Below are 13,186 nucleotides of genomic sequence, written 5' to 3'. Positions count from 1 at the left end.
TGGGCAACTTGTAGACAAGAGACAGCAGTCTTCAAAACTTGGGGGTGCCTTCTGCCATGATCATAGCAAGGACCTTTACTTTTGAGTGGGGGTGACTGCGATCCCAGCTGGCTAGCACCCTGTAGGTGGAAAGCTTACCTGAGAGCCTCAACTCCTGGAAAGGTGGGGAACAGCCTGACCAAGCCCACAGTAGCAAGACCAGGTCTGACCATTTCTGGGATTTATGGTCCAGCAAGTGAATCCTGAGACCAGGCAGGAAGGAGTGGGCAGGGCTGAGGCACAGGTGAACCCAGAAGCAGGGGAAGGGTTCCCTGGTGCCCAGGGAGGGGGCAGGTGGGGCAGGTGGCAGCTGAGTTTTATGGACATGCCTTGGTGACAAGTGGGGGAAAGAGCAAAGGTAACCTAGTGACTTTGGGTGCCTCCTCACCTGAAATGGATGTTTCAAGGGCAGGTAAGATCGGGCCAGGCAGTGAATGGGCCTTCCCCAACTTTGTCCTTCTTTCTTCCTGCTCTCCTTGCTCTCAGGAACCCACCCAAGGCCCTTCATGGAATCTGGACTAGATCAAGGGTACCTTAGCCCCACCTCAAATTAGACTTCAGGAAGAACTTCCAGGGAGGAAACAGAGGGGAATGGCAGTGGGGTGGACTGAGGAAAGGTCATTTGTAAACAAGAGAGTTACACTTTGTCCTGGGCACTCCAAAGTCCATCCATAAGCTGCATCTTCCAGAAGACCCACCTTATGCCTTGAGGACACCTTCGCTGCACTGATCTTTCTATTGACTAGGTGCCCCATCCCCCCAGCCCAGTGCCTTACAGGGCCTTAGAGTGATGGGGGTTCTCCTGAGGCCATGCTCTTCTTAGAACTAAGGTGAGGAAGAGGGTGGGAGGCCACACAAATTCCCCTACCTTCTGCTTGACCTTGATGAGACCTTGGCTCCTCAGTTTCTCAGACTTCTGTTGGGCATGACCTCAGTGCCACTGGGCCAGGGGTGGGGGTGGGGGAACCTTTATGGCTGCTAGGCACGGGCTGTGGCAGGGCTGTGTGCCTGGCTTCTTTCTCCCCCAACCCTATTAGTCCCGGGCTGGTCGCCCGCTCTTGTTCACCACAGAGCTGGGTTTCCCTGGGGACCAGTGGACTGGCCTAGCCCCACACTCCCGCCACAGCCCCTCCTGGCCACAGCTCACACTGGGAGGAGGGGTAGAGACTGAGCCACCTCCTGGACCCTGCCCTGCCTTTCAGGGCCTAGCAGCCTCCGTCCACTGCTGGGCTGAGAGGAAGGAATTGTGTTTGCTTTTGGAGGAGGTAGCTGTCCAGAGACTGCCAGCCAGGGTGGAGGCTGAGGCCAGAGGGAACCCTGTGTCACTCCCATTTGAGGAAGAAGAAATCCAAGGACCAGGAAGGCTCTGATTGCTCAAGGTAACCCAAGGTTTGACTCAAGAATAGTGGCCTCCTGGGAAAATAGATGGTCTCAGAGCTTCCTCCAAGACTGTAGGATTTGGAAAAGGGAAGTAGAGGGCTAGGGGCCTGAGGAGTCAGCAGAAACTGGGAATGATTTTTGGACAAGGCAGCCACGGGACTGGACAGAGGGTGGCCATCATTGGAACAGAAGGGGTCTCCTGACAGTGCGCATAAGCCATATACAGGTGAGATGAGGGATGTGGGGTGCTGAGCCTCAACAGGCCTCAAAGGGGAGAAGCCCTTCAGGATCCCCTACATGCAAGACTTAGCTCAAATGTAGGACTCTCCCAGAAACCCCCACAGTCTGTGTCTCTCTGTCTCTCTCCTCCCTCCCTATGAAAGCTCCGTCCTAATATGGCCAGTCTCCCCTGCAGGTCCTAGAGGCAGTTCCAGCTGGCATGGCAACTCCAGCATCTCTAAGAGCAGCAGGAGACCCAGCCCCATGGGGGGCGCCCTAGACCTCCGACAGACCAACCATCTGTGGCCCTGCCTGCCTGCTGGTCTTCAGGTCACTCACCATGGGTGGCTGCTTCTCAAAGCCCAAGCCAGGTACCTCCTCCTCTCTTACTGCCTCTTCCCTCCCTCCTGCCTCTCTCTCTCCTTTACCTTCCTCCCCCTCCCTTCTGCACTCTGCCTGCCTCCAAAGTAGGTCAGGCTAGGCAGGAGCCCCAGAATGTTAATGAGCTGAGATAGGAGGTGGGTAGGGGATCTGGAGAGGTTTTCCAGGTGCCCCCTCCAGTGATAGGCCCTCTTTTTGGGGGGGCTTTGAGTGCTGGTGGTAGGACAAGCAGCTGGATCTTTGGGGGCTTTGAGTGCTGATGGTGGAATAGCAGCTGGATCTTTGGAAGGGGAGGAAAGGATTTCTCCCATGGCTGAGTTAGGAAAGGGGGACTCTAGGAATGCCTTTGGCTACTGTGTGACCTCTCTGGGCCTCAGTTTCCCTCTCTTTAAAATGATTCTACCCTCCCTGACCTCTTGAAGTTGCTGAGACGGTACAGTGGGCAGGTTCCTACCAAAGAATGTCCCTGCCTCTTCTCAACCCCTCTGAAACTTAGGCTGTCATCTGGACATGCTTTCCCATTTATACAAGAAATTTTTGCCATGTCTAAATCAACTTCTCTACCCAGGGTGCTAGGGGAATCCACATCTATTTTCCACTGAAGACCCTGTCTGTGGGGCTCTCCTTCAGGCCCCCAATTTCCTCTTCCTTCCTCATAACATCTCAGGAGGTAGAGCATGCAGATATGTCACAAATAGAGATATTGAGGCCTCAAGAGTCCTCTAGAACTCAGACAATGCTCCACCCACATTTATGCAAGCCACCCTATCCTGGGCAACTTGCCCCTACCAGCTCACCCCAGCTCCCTTTACCTGATACCCATCAGCTCCATTACCTTGGAACTTGTGAGCCTTTTCTTCTTTTCCTGGGTTCAAGGGAGAAGTTGAGGTGGGGAGGAGAGATGTTTATGCCCTACCAGGCAGGGGGACCCACCTGCACCTGTCCCAAAAACCACACTCCCCCTTTGCGCTGCTGTGCTGTGAACAGCCAGATCTGGGCCAGGTCCCACCAACTTCTTGTTTGGAAATATAGTTTAGGAAAATGACGTCCACTGTCTTTACCTCAGCCTTCTCCCAATAGAAACAGACAGAAGGATGCTAGTTGGCCCCAAACTGGGCACCTGTGGGACTGCTGGGCTGGCAGGAGGTCCTGGGCAAAAGATGTCACCTTTAAGTTCTTTCAAAGGACTCCCAAAGGGCTGGCCTGCCTGGGTCCCCTCACCTTAGTATTTCCAATATGGGGTCTAGACATAAGAACTTGGGCTCTTGAGCCTCAACTCAGCCGTATGGCTTCCAGGCTGTGTGGCTTTGGGCAGGTGATCATACCTCTCTGATCTGCTTTTTTCTCATGTGTAAAGTGAGGTTGTGCTTAGCACAGGACCTTGCACTCAGGAAGCACTTTTAAAATAGTATTGGCCCTTTTTCTCTGAGCTGGATTTCCTGCTGCCAAGATTCCCCTGTGGAGGCACAGTCCCCAGGTGCTTAAGCTAGACACGTCAGGTGTGAGGCCTAGGGAATTTCAGGGTATAGGAATGAGAGTTCAGCTGGGGTGAGCAGGGACAATAGAAAGACCCTGGTTCTGTGCGTGAGCAGATCCCCCCACCTACCCTTCTATTGCTGCTCCTGACTTAATGTCTTCCCATTAGACTTGCATCAGTGAGTGTGCCTTGGAGCCTTCGGGCAGGAGGTGGAGGATGAAAACTGACTGGCTTGGCTGTTATCTGGCACTCCTGCCAGGCTGTTCCTGTGGACTCCCACAGCTGTCATAGCTGATGTCAGCTGAGTCTGAAGTATTTTTCTTTTTAATTCTTCCAAAAACATTCTAACACCATTACATAAAGTGTGGAAAATGGGAGGAAACTCCCCACTGGACAGGATGACCTTGTGTGGCTATGTGCTCATACACTCTTCCTACCAGTCCCAGTCAAGAACTGACCTTTGCCACTATCCCCTGCCTCGCCTGGGCTGAGCTGGGGGATGGGACATGCAGATGAAGAACAGGAGGTCTAGACAGAGTGGGGAATTAGCTCAGAATGAAAGGAGGGCCTTGCAGGAGCTGGGCTGCCATGGGAGGCAGCACCAGAGCTGTGTCTGGGTATGGGGGTAGGAGTTAGCCAAGGCCTAGAAGAATGGCAGCCCAGGCCAAGCAAATGGTTCAGGCAAAGGCCAGGGTATGTGACTCAGCATCCACCCCGGGTTCTTGGGTCTTTTTTGTTTTTAGGAGTGTCAAGTCTGAAGTAGAAGGGAGCAGAGGTCTGGAGGCTCTGGTTCCTTGAGAGGCACCTCCTGCTCATGCTGTGCCAGAGGCTTAGTTTCCTCCCTGCAAAAGCAGCCCAGGAGGCCGGATTATCACTGCTAAAAATTCTGTTTATTGTTCTCTTCTAATTAGAAAAATACCCCAGGCATGTCATAGGGAATTTGGAAAATGTGGGAAAGTATAAAGAAGAAAGTGACAGTCTTTGGCTACCTCCTAAAGTAGGCCACGTGGGTATACTGAGAAAATGTCTTCTGTGTGGAGACCATGGAAGGGGGCCCTCTGTGCCTTCTGCGCTGTTCAGACCTGTCTACATGTACCTTTACCTCATGGAATTCATTCACTCCCAGGGCCCCAGACCTGTACATAAAGACACCGAAACCCAGGACTTGGGAAATGATGAATGAATCTCAAACTGGTGAGAATAATTATTTTAAGAAGTTGAAGCCAGGCACAGTGGCACACACTTGTAATCCCAACAGTTTGGGGGACTGAGGCAGGAGGATTGCAAGTTCAAGGCCAGCCTCAGCAACTAAGTGATGCTCTAAGCAACTTGGTGAGATTCTGTCTCAAAATTTTAAAAAATTTAAAAAAGGATTGAGTGATATAGCTTAGTGGTCAAGTGTCCTGCTTTAATCCCCAATACAAAAAAAAAAAAAAAAAAGTTGGAATTTGTGTGTGTGTGTTGGTGGTGATACTAGGAATTAAACCTAGAGCTTTCCACACTCTAAGCAAGCATTCTATCACTGAGCTAAATCCCCAGCTCTGTCCATATTTTTTTTAATTTTGAAAAAACCATTTAAATCTATGGTAAATTTACAAGAATAATACAATGAATCCTTAATTTCTAATCATCCAGATTCACTGTGAACTGAGCTGCACCCAGTTTGGGACCTCATATTTGTATGTACATGAATCATCCCCTAAATGTGTCCCTGAGCTGCTAGGGACATTGTTGTCCATCAGAACATGTAATACACAAGACATCAAGGTTCTTTCCTCCAGAGATCCTGGAGGGGAGGTTTAGGGTTAGAAGAAACTCTGTTCTGTGACCCTCTCATTAATTTTGACATCGAAAAAGAAAATGTGCAGAACTGCTCAGTGATACAGCATTTAGTAGATGCACAAGTTCCTGGGTTTGATCACCAGCACTGGATAAAAATAAAAAATAAAGAAAAGAAAAAATGCAGAAATGAATTCAAGCTGACCAAGAAATCCCCTTCTTATGCCCTTCCTCCTCTGTCTCTTTGCTGGGGTACACAAGGCTTTCTGGAGAAATTGAGGGGAAGGGCTGAGCCTCCTGAAACTCAGAGGGGCTAGCCTCTGCCCCCAGCTTTTGGGGTGGGCAAGAAGATGGGGTGGGCTGAGGGGCTCATGATATGGCCCTGCCCACAGTGGAACTCAAGATTGAGGTGGTGCTGCCTGAGAAGGAGCGGAGCAAGGAGGAACTGTCGGCTGGCGGAAAGGGCAGCCCCCGGGCCTACCAGGGCAATGGCACAGCCCGTCACTTCCACACTGAGGAGCGCCTGCCAGCCCCCCACCCCTACCCTGGCCCTCAGGACTGCGTGGAGGCTGCCGTCTGCCATGTCAAGGACCTGGAGAATGGCCAGTGGGTGCTGGGCCTGGGAGGAGGGATCAGAAGGTCCAAGGTGGGAGGGCAAGGGAGAGGCCATGGATGAGGAGAACTAAGGTGAGGGGATTTGGAAGGGCCTATGACCTGCTTTTCCCTTAGTCATGGTCCTTGGGCTTCTGATGTTCTGGGCCTGCTACCCATGAGGCTGGACACTAAGAAGAGGTGCCCCCAGGAGGAGGTGCCTGTTGTCTGTCCTGACCTCTGAGTGCAGCCTTTCCCCAGGATGCGGGAAGTGGAGCTGGGCTGGGGGAAGGTGTTGCTGGTGAAAGACAACGGAGAATTCCATGCCTTGGGCCACAAGTGCCCACACTATGGCGCACCCCTGGTGAAAGGTGAGAAGTCCAGGGGTGCATATGGGAGGCCGGGGTAGGACCTTCCTATAGGGGGCTTGGCTACTGCACCATCCATGCCCCTGCTCTACCAGCCCCCGGGTCAATTTGACTCTTCCCTAGGCCCTGGGTCCTCATCTATTAGTGAGGTCTCCTGGGCTATGAAGTGGACCAGAAGGTGCAAGGATCCTTGGAGAAGAGCCCCCAATAGTAGCTCCAACCTAGTACCACACTGTTCCAGGAGTGTTATCCCGTGGCCGGGTGCGCTGCCCCTGGCATGGTGCCTGCTTCAACATCAGTACTGGGGACCTAGAGGACTTCCCAGGCCTGGACAGTCTGCACAAGTTCCAGGTGGGGCTGGGAGTGTGGTATAGTGGGAGCCTGGGAGCACAGAGTTGGGGGCTTGAAGCACTCCAAAGTTTGATCCTGAGCAGTACTGCCCTTGCAGGTGAAGATTGAGAAGGAGAAGGTGTATGTCCGGGCCAGCAAGCAGGTGAGGAGTGGCTCATGGCTCAGAGATGGGGAGGGCATCTTGACTCAGAGAATAGCTTGTTCAAAGGCCCTGCAGTGGGAGAAAGCCTGGCATGTGTGACTACGAGCAGAGTGAAGGGCTGCATGATGGGGAGTGGCTGGGCTAGAGTAGCAGAACCTGATCTGCTGAGATAACCCCAAATGCACCCCACCCCCAGGCCCTGCAGCTGCAGCGAAGGACCAAGGTGATGGCCAAGTGTATCTCTCCAAGTGCTGGGCACAGTGGCAGCACCAATGTGCTCATTGTGGGTGCAGGTTAGTATTGAGGTCATGATAAGGAGGGTGGAGGTGGATGGTAGGAGGTAAGTTGTCTGTTGGCTATGGCCTCCTCCCTTCAGGTGCTGCTGGCCTGGTATGTGCAGAGACACTGCGGCAGGAGGGCTTCTCGGACAGGATCGTCCTGTGCACCCTGGACCGGCATCTCCCTTATGACCGGCCAAAACTCAGCAAGGTGTGGCTTTAGGGCAAGCAGTAACCAGGCACAGGACAGTCAGCACAACGCAGGGCCTGAATCCTTAACCCTCTGGGTCCCTTGTCCACTTGGAGCCTTGCTTGTCACCTCTTCAGAGTCTGGCCAGCTGCCAACTACACTCAAATCTGGCTTACCTGTGGTGCCCCCAAAAGATCTCAGTTTGTTGAGTTTTATCCTACAGCACACATGTAACTCAGGGCTGGCCTCACCCTTCCTGGGGTCCATGTCCTTTGGTATAAAATGGAACAATGGTAGCTTGACGCTGTCTCATATTGGCTGTGTCCTGCAGTCCCTGGATGCACAACCTGAACAGCTGGCCCTGAGGCCCAAGGAGTTCTTCCGTGCCTATGGCATCGAGGTGCTCACTGAGGCTCAGGTACGATATTGAGGATGGTAAACTGGCCAGAGAATGGGTTAGTGGGAACCATGAAGAGCATTGGGCCATATGGACCCCTGGGAGTGTTCTACCCTTCCAGTTTCACTGCCCAGGCCTGGGGAGCAGCACCGGACCGTCTTATTAGCAAGATCATGAGCACACACAGGGCCTAGGGAGAGAGAAGATCTCATTCCATCAGGGATGGGAGAGTCTGGTAGGACTTGGGAATATGTAGAGGGCTTTGAGAAGAAGGTGATGTTTTAAGCTTGAAAACTGAATCCTAGGAAGTGTGGGAACAGACCTCACGGGTCATGCTCAGATCTGGCTGGGATCTGGGCATGTTGCAGGACCCAAAAGTGGATGACAAGACACAGGTCCATACCCAGGCCAGCACTTTACCTGTCAGGGGTTGCAGGTGGTCACAGTGGATGTGAGAAACAAGAAGGTCGTGTTCAAGGACGGCTTCAAGCTGGAGTATAGCAAGCTGTTGTTGGCGCCAGGGAGCAGGTGGGAGGGTGTCTTTATTACCCTCCTTCTACACTGGGTGGGGCACCAGCCACAATGGGAGGGTCTCACTGAGGCTGCCATATCTCAGCCCTAAGACCCTGAGCTGCAAAGGCAAAGAGGTAGAGAACGTGTTCACTATCCGGACGCCTGAGGATGCCAATCGTGTGGTGAGGCTGGCCCGGGGCCGCAACGCAATTGTCGTAGGAGCTGGTTTTTTGGGTGAGAAGCTGGGGGTGGCAGGGTGGTGGGCAGGCTTTCATAGCCAGTCCCTGGGCATGCTGGATCTAGGAGGTGCAGGGTACTAGATCTGCCAGCCCCTGCCCATCATCTCAGGTATGGAGGTGGCTGCCTATCTAACTGAGAAGGCCCATTCTATATCTGTGGTGGAGCTTGAGGAAACACCCTTCAGAAGGTTCCTGGGGGAGCGCGTTGGCCGTGCACTCATGAAGGTAAGCCTACCCCAATCCCTTGTCCCTTGATATCCTGAGTGTCTAGTCTAGCCCCTGACCAGGCTCTCATCCATTGCCCACCTGCCCTGACAGATGTTTGAGAACAATGGGGTGAAGTTCTATATGCAGACAGAGGTGTTGGAGCTGCGGGCCCAGGAGGGAAAGGTGGGCCTTTCTCCTCTCTTTGCTGCTTTCTGTCTTCTCTCCCTGAGCCCAGTATCTGGTCCTATCTCACCCACTCACCCACTCCCTACAGCTGAAGGAGGTTGTACTGAAGAGCAGCAAGGTCATTCGGGCTGATGTCTGCGTGGTGGGCATTGGTGAGTGGATGGGCAGGTGGGCATGAATGATCAAAGCCACCTGCACAAGTTCACAAATGACCTTGAGTTAGCCCCTTCTCCTCCCTGAGCCTTAGTTTCCACATCTTTAAAATGGTGACCCCAACAGTACCCACTTTCTAGGGCCATTGAAAAACACACATACCTGGCTTAGCCCAGGCCCTGCATGGAGCATGTGCTCAATGACTGCTGCAGACTAATAATCAACTCCATGCCCTGCTCTGTGTTGGATGAAGAACACAAACTTCTTACTGTTCCTACTCCACCAGAAGTGGCAATTTGGAGAAATGCAAAGCTGGGAAGTAGCAGCACAGGGGTTGGAGAAGCATGGCCTCCTGACCCCTCCAGGTGGCTTCAAGGAGTGCTTCTTGCAGGAGGCAGTACTTGAGGCCTGATGGGAGGCACAGGTGTCTGTGGAGTGCAGGCAAAGGGGACAGTATGCATGAAGCCCCATGGTGGGAAGCCTGTGGATGTGATATCTGGGGTAAATTGGATGTGATATCTGGGGTAAATACAGCAGGTGTAGGGTGTGGAACACAGAGAGCAGTGAGGCCAAAGAAGGGTGGAACCAGAGTGTGGACATGGCAGCCTCTGTCCTGCTAGGTGCGGTGCCTGCCACCGGTTTCCTGAGGCAAAGTGGCATTGGTCTGGATTCCCGAGGCTTCATCCCTGTCAACAAGGTGGGGCTGGGTGGGGTGGGAAGGGTGCTGGGCTGGGGGTGGCCAGAGTTATAGGTCAGTCCCCTGTCCTATTCATGAAGCTCTGGCTCTCTCCTCACAGATGATGCAGACCAATGTCCCAGGTGTGTTTGCAGCTGGTGATGCTGTCACCTTTCCTCTTGCCTGGAGAAACAATCGGAAAGTGAACATCCCACACTGGCAAATGGCTCATGCCCAGGGTATGGCCAGCCCTGAGGCAAGTTGGGGGGCTATCCTAGGGTTTCAGCCTCCCCTAGGATCATGCCTCAGTTGGTCTGCTTTCCTGGATCCTATGTTATGCATTCAAGGCTCTCTAGTAACCTCACAGCTGGCCTCATCCAGGTGATCAAACCAGAATACACAGCAAGCTCTGTGGCTCATCTCTAGAGACTCTCTTTCAGAACCATCTGGATGTACCATTTAGCCAGGGTCAACCTCCCATCCTAGTTTTCCTTCCACTAGTCTCCTTTCCTTTTGTCTTCAAGGATACATCCCACAGAATTTCTGACTTACCTGTACAGTCAGGTCTCTCCTCTGAGGGAGAGAAGGATTTAGTAGGCCAGCTTTCCAGTCAGTGCTTCTATCTCCCTTGGACTAATCAACTATCTCTATAAACTCAGTTGTCTTCTGCAGGCCCCATCTAGTCCAGGCTCAGTGGGCACACTGTTTCTGTGGAATAGCTTTACCTTCCTCACACCACTAACCATTAATTCCCCAAACCTCACCCACTGCACACACCTGGTCTGGGCCCCAAAGCTAGAGGGGCCAGTAAATTAACCAACTCAGTGCCTCAAAGAGGAACTCCAGACTCCCAGCCTATGATGGGTACTAGCTCCTGCACCCAACTTCCCTTTCCTCTGTGTTTGCCATTATCTGAAGGTCTGAAACCTCACTCCTAGAACTGATTTCTATTCAAGTTTTCAAGGTCTAAAGTGGCTGCTACGTTGTAAGGAAACAGCCAAATATAATTAGAATTCAGGATTTAATTGGGAGGGTCCAGAGTATTCTGATGTATATCCAGCTTTGGGTCCAATGGGGGCATATAGAAACTGGGAAGTCACCCCTGCTATTCTCTTGGGGTCCTACATGTGACTGTCATTTCTGCTTCCCTGGCTCTTGTGCTCCCTTCTCCTCCCTCTTTGGTCCTAATGTGTCTGATTAAGTTGTCTATGTGCATAAGTGAAATGGTGAAGCAGCCCACAACCCCATGAGCAGACCTTCCAGAGAGGCAGGGCATGTCTGTCATTCAAGTTTTCCAGAGAAGCAACCTAGTAACTAGCTTGGAGCCAGGTGTCTCCTTGGTACCTCAGGAGGGCCACCGCCTGTGTAACAATGTACTTCTTGATCTCTAGGAGATCCAGGAATAGCAGCTATGCCTGACAGGGGTCCCTAGAGTGCTGGGGCAGGCAATGTCAGGATGGTGAGGGCAAGAGTCAGGGTTCACATGGCCATGGGTTCTGCAGGGCGGGTGGCAGCCCAGAACATGCTGGCTCAGGAGGCGGAGATCAGCACGGTGCCCTACCTGTGGACTGCCATGTTCGGCAAGAGTCTGCGTTATGCGGGTAACAAGATCCTCCGATGGGGTGGGGACTGAACTGTTTTAGGGGTGGGACCATGATGGCTCTGGGAAGAAGCAATAAGGAACTCTCTGGGGGAAGGCCTAGGGACTACCTAAAAGAAGTAAACAATCGGGGAGGATGTCCTGACAGGAGTTAAGAAGGCACAGGGTGGGGAATTTGTGAAGTCCATCTCCTTCCCTGGCTTATGTGGCATCACCTACCTGTTTGGCCCTACAGGCTACGGAGAAGGCTTTGACGACGTCATCATCCAAGGGGATCTAGAGGAGCTGAAGTTTGTGGCTTTTTATACCAAGTGAGAACAACTGGGTGCAATGGGGGTACAGAGCTGCTCGTTTGGGAATGGAGAGTCATCCCAGAAAAGTGCTCCTGAGAAGGGGGCTTAGCTAAAAAGGTGGAACAAGTGGCAAAGGGAGGCAGACAGCTGGGCAGGAGGCACTGCAGAGGAAAGGTGAGGAAGAGATCAGTAATAACTGACTTTGCTGTGCACTGGGCCAGATGATTTATCTTCAAAACAGCTCTTTGAGGTGGGTGTTGACAGCCCACTTACAACAAGAAAAGCCACACAGAGAATGGTGGTGTCAGAACAAGACCCTAGTCCTGAGCCCTGCTGAGGATTGGAGCTTCCCTAGGGAAATCTGATGCCTGTGCTGGGACAAATAGGGAGGGACAGGTGCTCAGGAAATTCCTGTGACCCCAGGAAAGATCCCTCCCTGGGTCCCAGTGATGAGGAGTGTGTCTTCAAGAAGGAAGGCTTTTGCCAAGCAGCACTTAGGCTTAGCCACCCTCTCTCTGCAGAGGTGATGAGGTGATCGCTGTGGCCAGCATGAACTATGATCCCATCGTATCCAAGGTGGCTGAGGTGCTGGGCTCTGGTCGTGCCATCCGGAAGCGGGAGGTGGAGTGAGTGTGGGCTTGGGAGGTCTTGGGGTGAAGGAAGGAAAGCCCTGAAGGATTGGCTTAAGCTGTCATGGCAGCCAGTGTCTCCTAAGTTATCCAGGACCCTCACTCTTGCTCCCCATTTGTCTGAGGTTTCCAGGGCTAAGAGGGCAGAGATTATACTTTGAGAGAAAGCTGGTATACTCAGAGGGGAGAGATGGGAAAGGGATGTGTGTCCCAGGGCATCACCACTGCTGCAGGGAGAGTCAAGGTCGACTGCTTGCATCCAAGTACCTCTCCAGCCCTGGTATCCCTCACTGAATGTGGTTTTTCTTACCCTAGTAGAAACACAGCTAGTGATGCCCTTGGGTACACCCTGTATAGAGATGTGGGGTGGTTATGTGGGGCCTGGGAGGCACTGCACGCCAGTCATTAACCTCATTCCAATATGGTTCCAGTGAGAGTCCTGTGTGTACAGAGAGCTCCTAGGGACTGGGGAAAGCCTGCAGGCTACTAGGGGGCTGGAGGTTATGGGTCATGCTAGGCCTTAGTCTGGAAATAATGGAGGACCAAGAACAGACATGACGAATGACATACTCTTTCCCTGGCCTTCTCTGTTTTTCCCTGTTGGCTTCACAAAGGCTGTTCATGCTGCACAGCAAGTATGTGTGTCCTCTGTCCTTATTATTAACCATTCGAAACCTTTCCCACTTCAGCCCCAGAGCCTGTACTCAATGATCTACCCCTCTCTGCCCAAGTACATTTCCCTGCTGGGCACCAAGGACAGAGCAGACCACTCTCTATTCTCAAGAGTCAGCTGCTCACGGTGCCCAGAGCAGGGAACCTGCCTTCTTCTTCCCTTATCCTATCTCTCCTCATTCCTGCAGGACTGGCGACATGTCTTGGCTCACAGGGAAAGGATCCTGAGTTCGAGTGTAGTGGACTTGGGCAGGCATGCTGGGGTACAAGGAACAAAGGCCAAGCCCTGGGGGCAGGTGCCAATCTCCAGTTTTCCAGCATCCCGCAGGGCAGAATTTGAGCCCTCCCAATGTTTGCCTTTGGCTGCCTGGATCCCTTCCAGGACGGCCTCTGCTGCCTCCAGAAGATGCTCACCCATCAGGGCCT

The 13,186-nt window shown here is 52.7% G+C and overlaps 1 protein-coding gene across 3 annotated transcripts; it reads left to right on the top strand.

Annotated features, from left to right (window-relative positions):
* Positions 1-1,978: 1,978 nt before the first annotated feature.
* Positions 1,979-12,988, top strand: Aifm3 (AIF family member 3). 3 transcript variants are annotated; one of them, XM_076867096.1, is made up of 20 exons: positions 1,979-2,009; positions 5,668-5,881; positions 6,128-6,237; positions 6,476-6,585; positions 6,683-6,727; positions 6,924-7,020; positions 7,104-7,216; positions 7,527-7,613; positions 8,029-8,120; positions 8,209-8,339; positions 8,454-8,569; positions 8,663-8,734; positions 8,826-8,889; positions 9,511-9,587; positions 9,688-9,805; positions 11,069-11,167; positions 11,402-11,477; positions 11,981-12,085; positions 12,703-12,723; positions 12,949-12,988. In XM_076867096.1, the coding sequence occupies exons 1-20, from the start codon at positions 1,979-1,981 to the stop codon at positions 12,986-12,988; spliced, it is 1,818 nt and encodes a 605-aa protein (XP_076723211.1). The 3 variants fall into 3 exon arrangements, with proteins under 3 accessions (XP_076723211.1, XP_076723222.1, XP_076723205.1); XM_076867107.1 differs by lacking the exon at positions 12,703-12,723; XM_076867090.1 differs by lacking the exon at positions 12,703-12,723 and having other exon boundaries at positions 5,641-5,881.
* The last annotated feature ends 198 nt before the right edge of the window (positions 12,989-13,186 follow it).

The sequence above is a fragment of the Callospermophilus lateralis genome, chromosome 1 (genome assembly GCF_048772815.1).
Source record: "Callospermophilus lateralis isolate mCalLat2 chromosome 1, mCalLat2.hap1, whole genome shotgun sequence".
Taxonomy (NCBI): Eukaryota; Metazoa; Chordata; class Mammalia; order Rodentia; family Sciuridae; genus Callospermophilus; species Callospermophilus lateralis.
Note: the sequence above shows the minus strand (reverse complement) of the source record. Positions and strands in the feature narration are given on the sequence as shown.

What these genes read in the sequence shown, in the direction of transcription:
- Aifm3 (XM_076867090.1), top strand. Translation starts at nt 1,979, where the DNA reads ATGGGTGGCTGCTTCTCAAAGCCCAAGCCAG. An exon ending in TGTGCTCATTGTGGGTGCAG is followed by an intron (nt 7,021 to 7,103) that starts GTTAGTATTGAG and finishes TCCTCCCTTCAG; the next exon opens with GTGCTGCTGGCCTGGTATGT. An exon ending in GCAAATGGCTCATGCCCAGG is followed by an intron (nt 9,806 to 11,068) that starts GTATGGCCAGCC and finishes TGGGTTCTGCAG; the next exon opens with GGCGGGTGGCAGCCCAGAAC.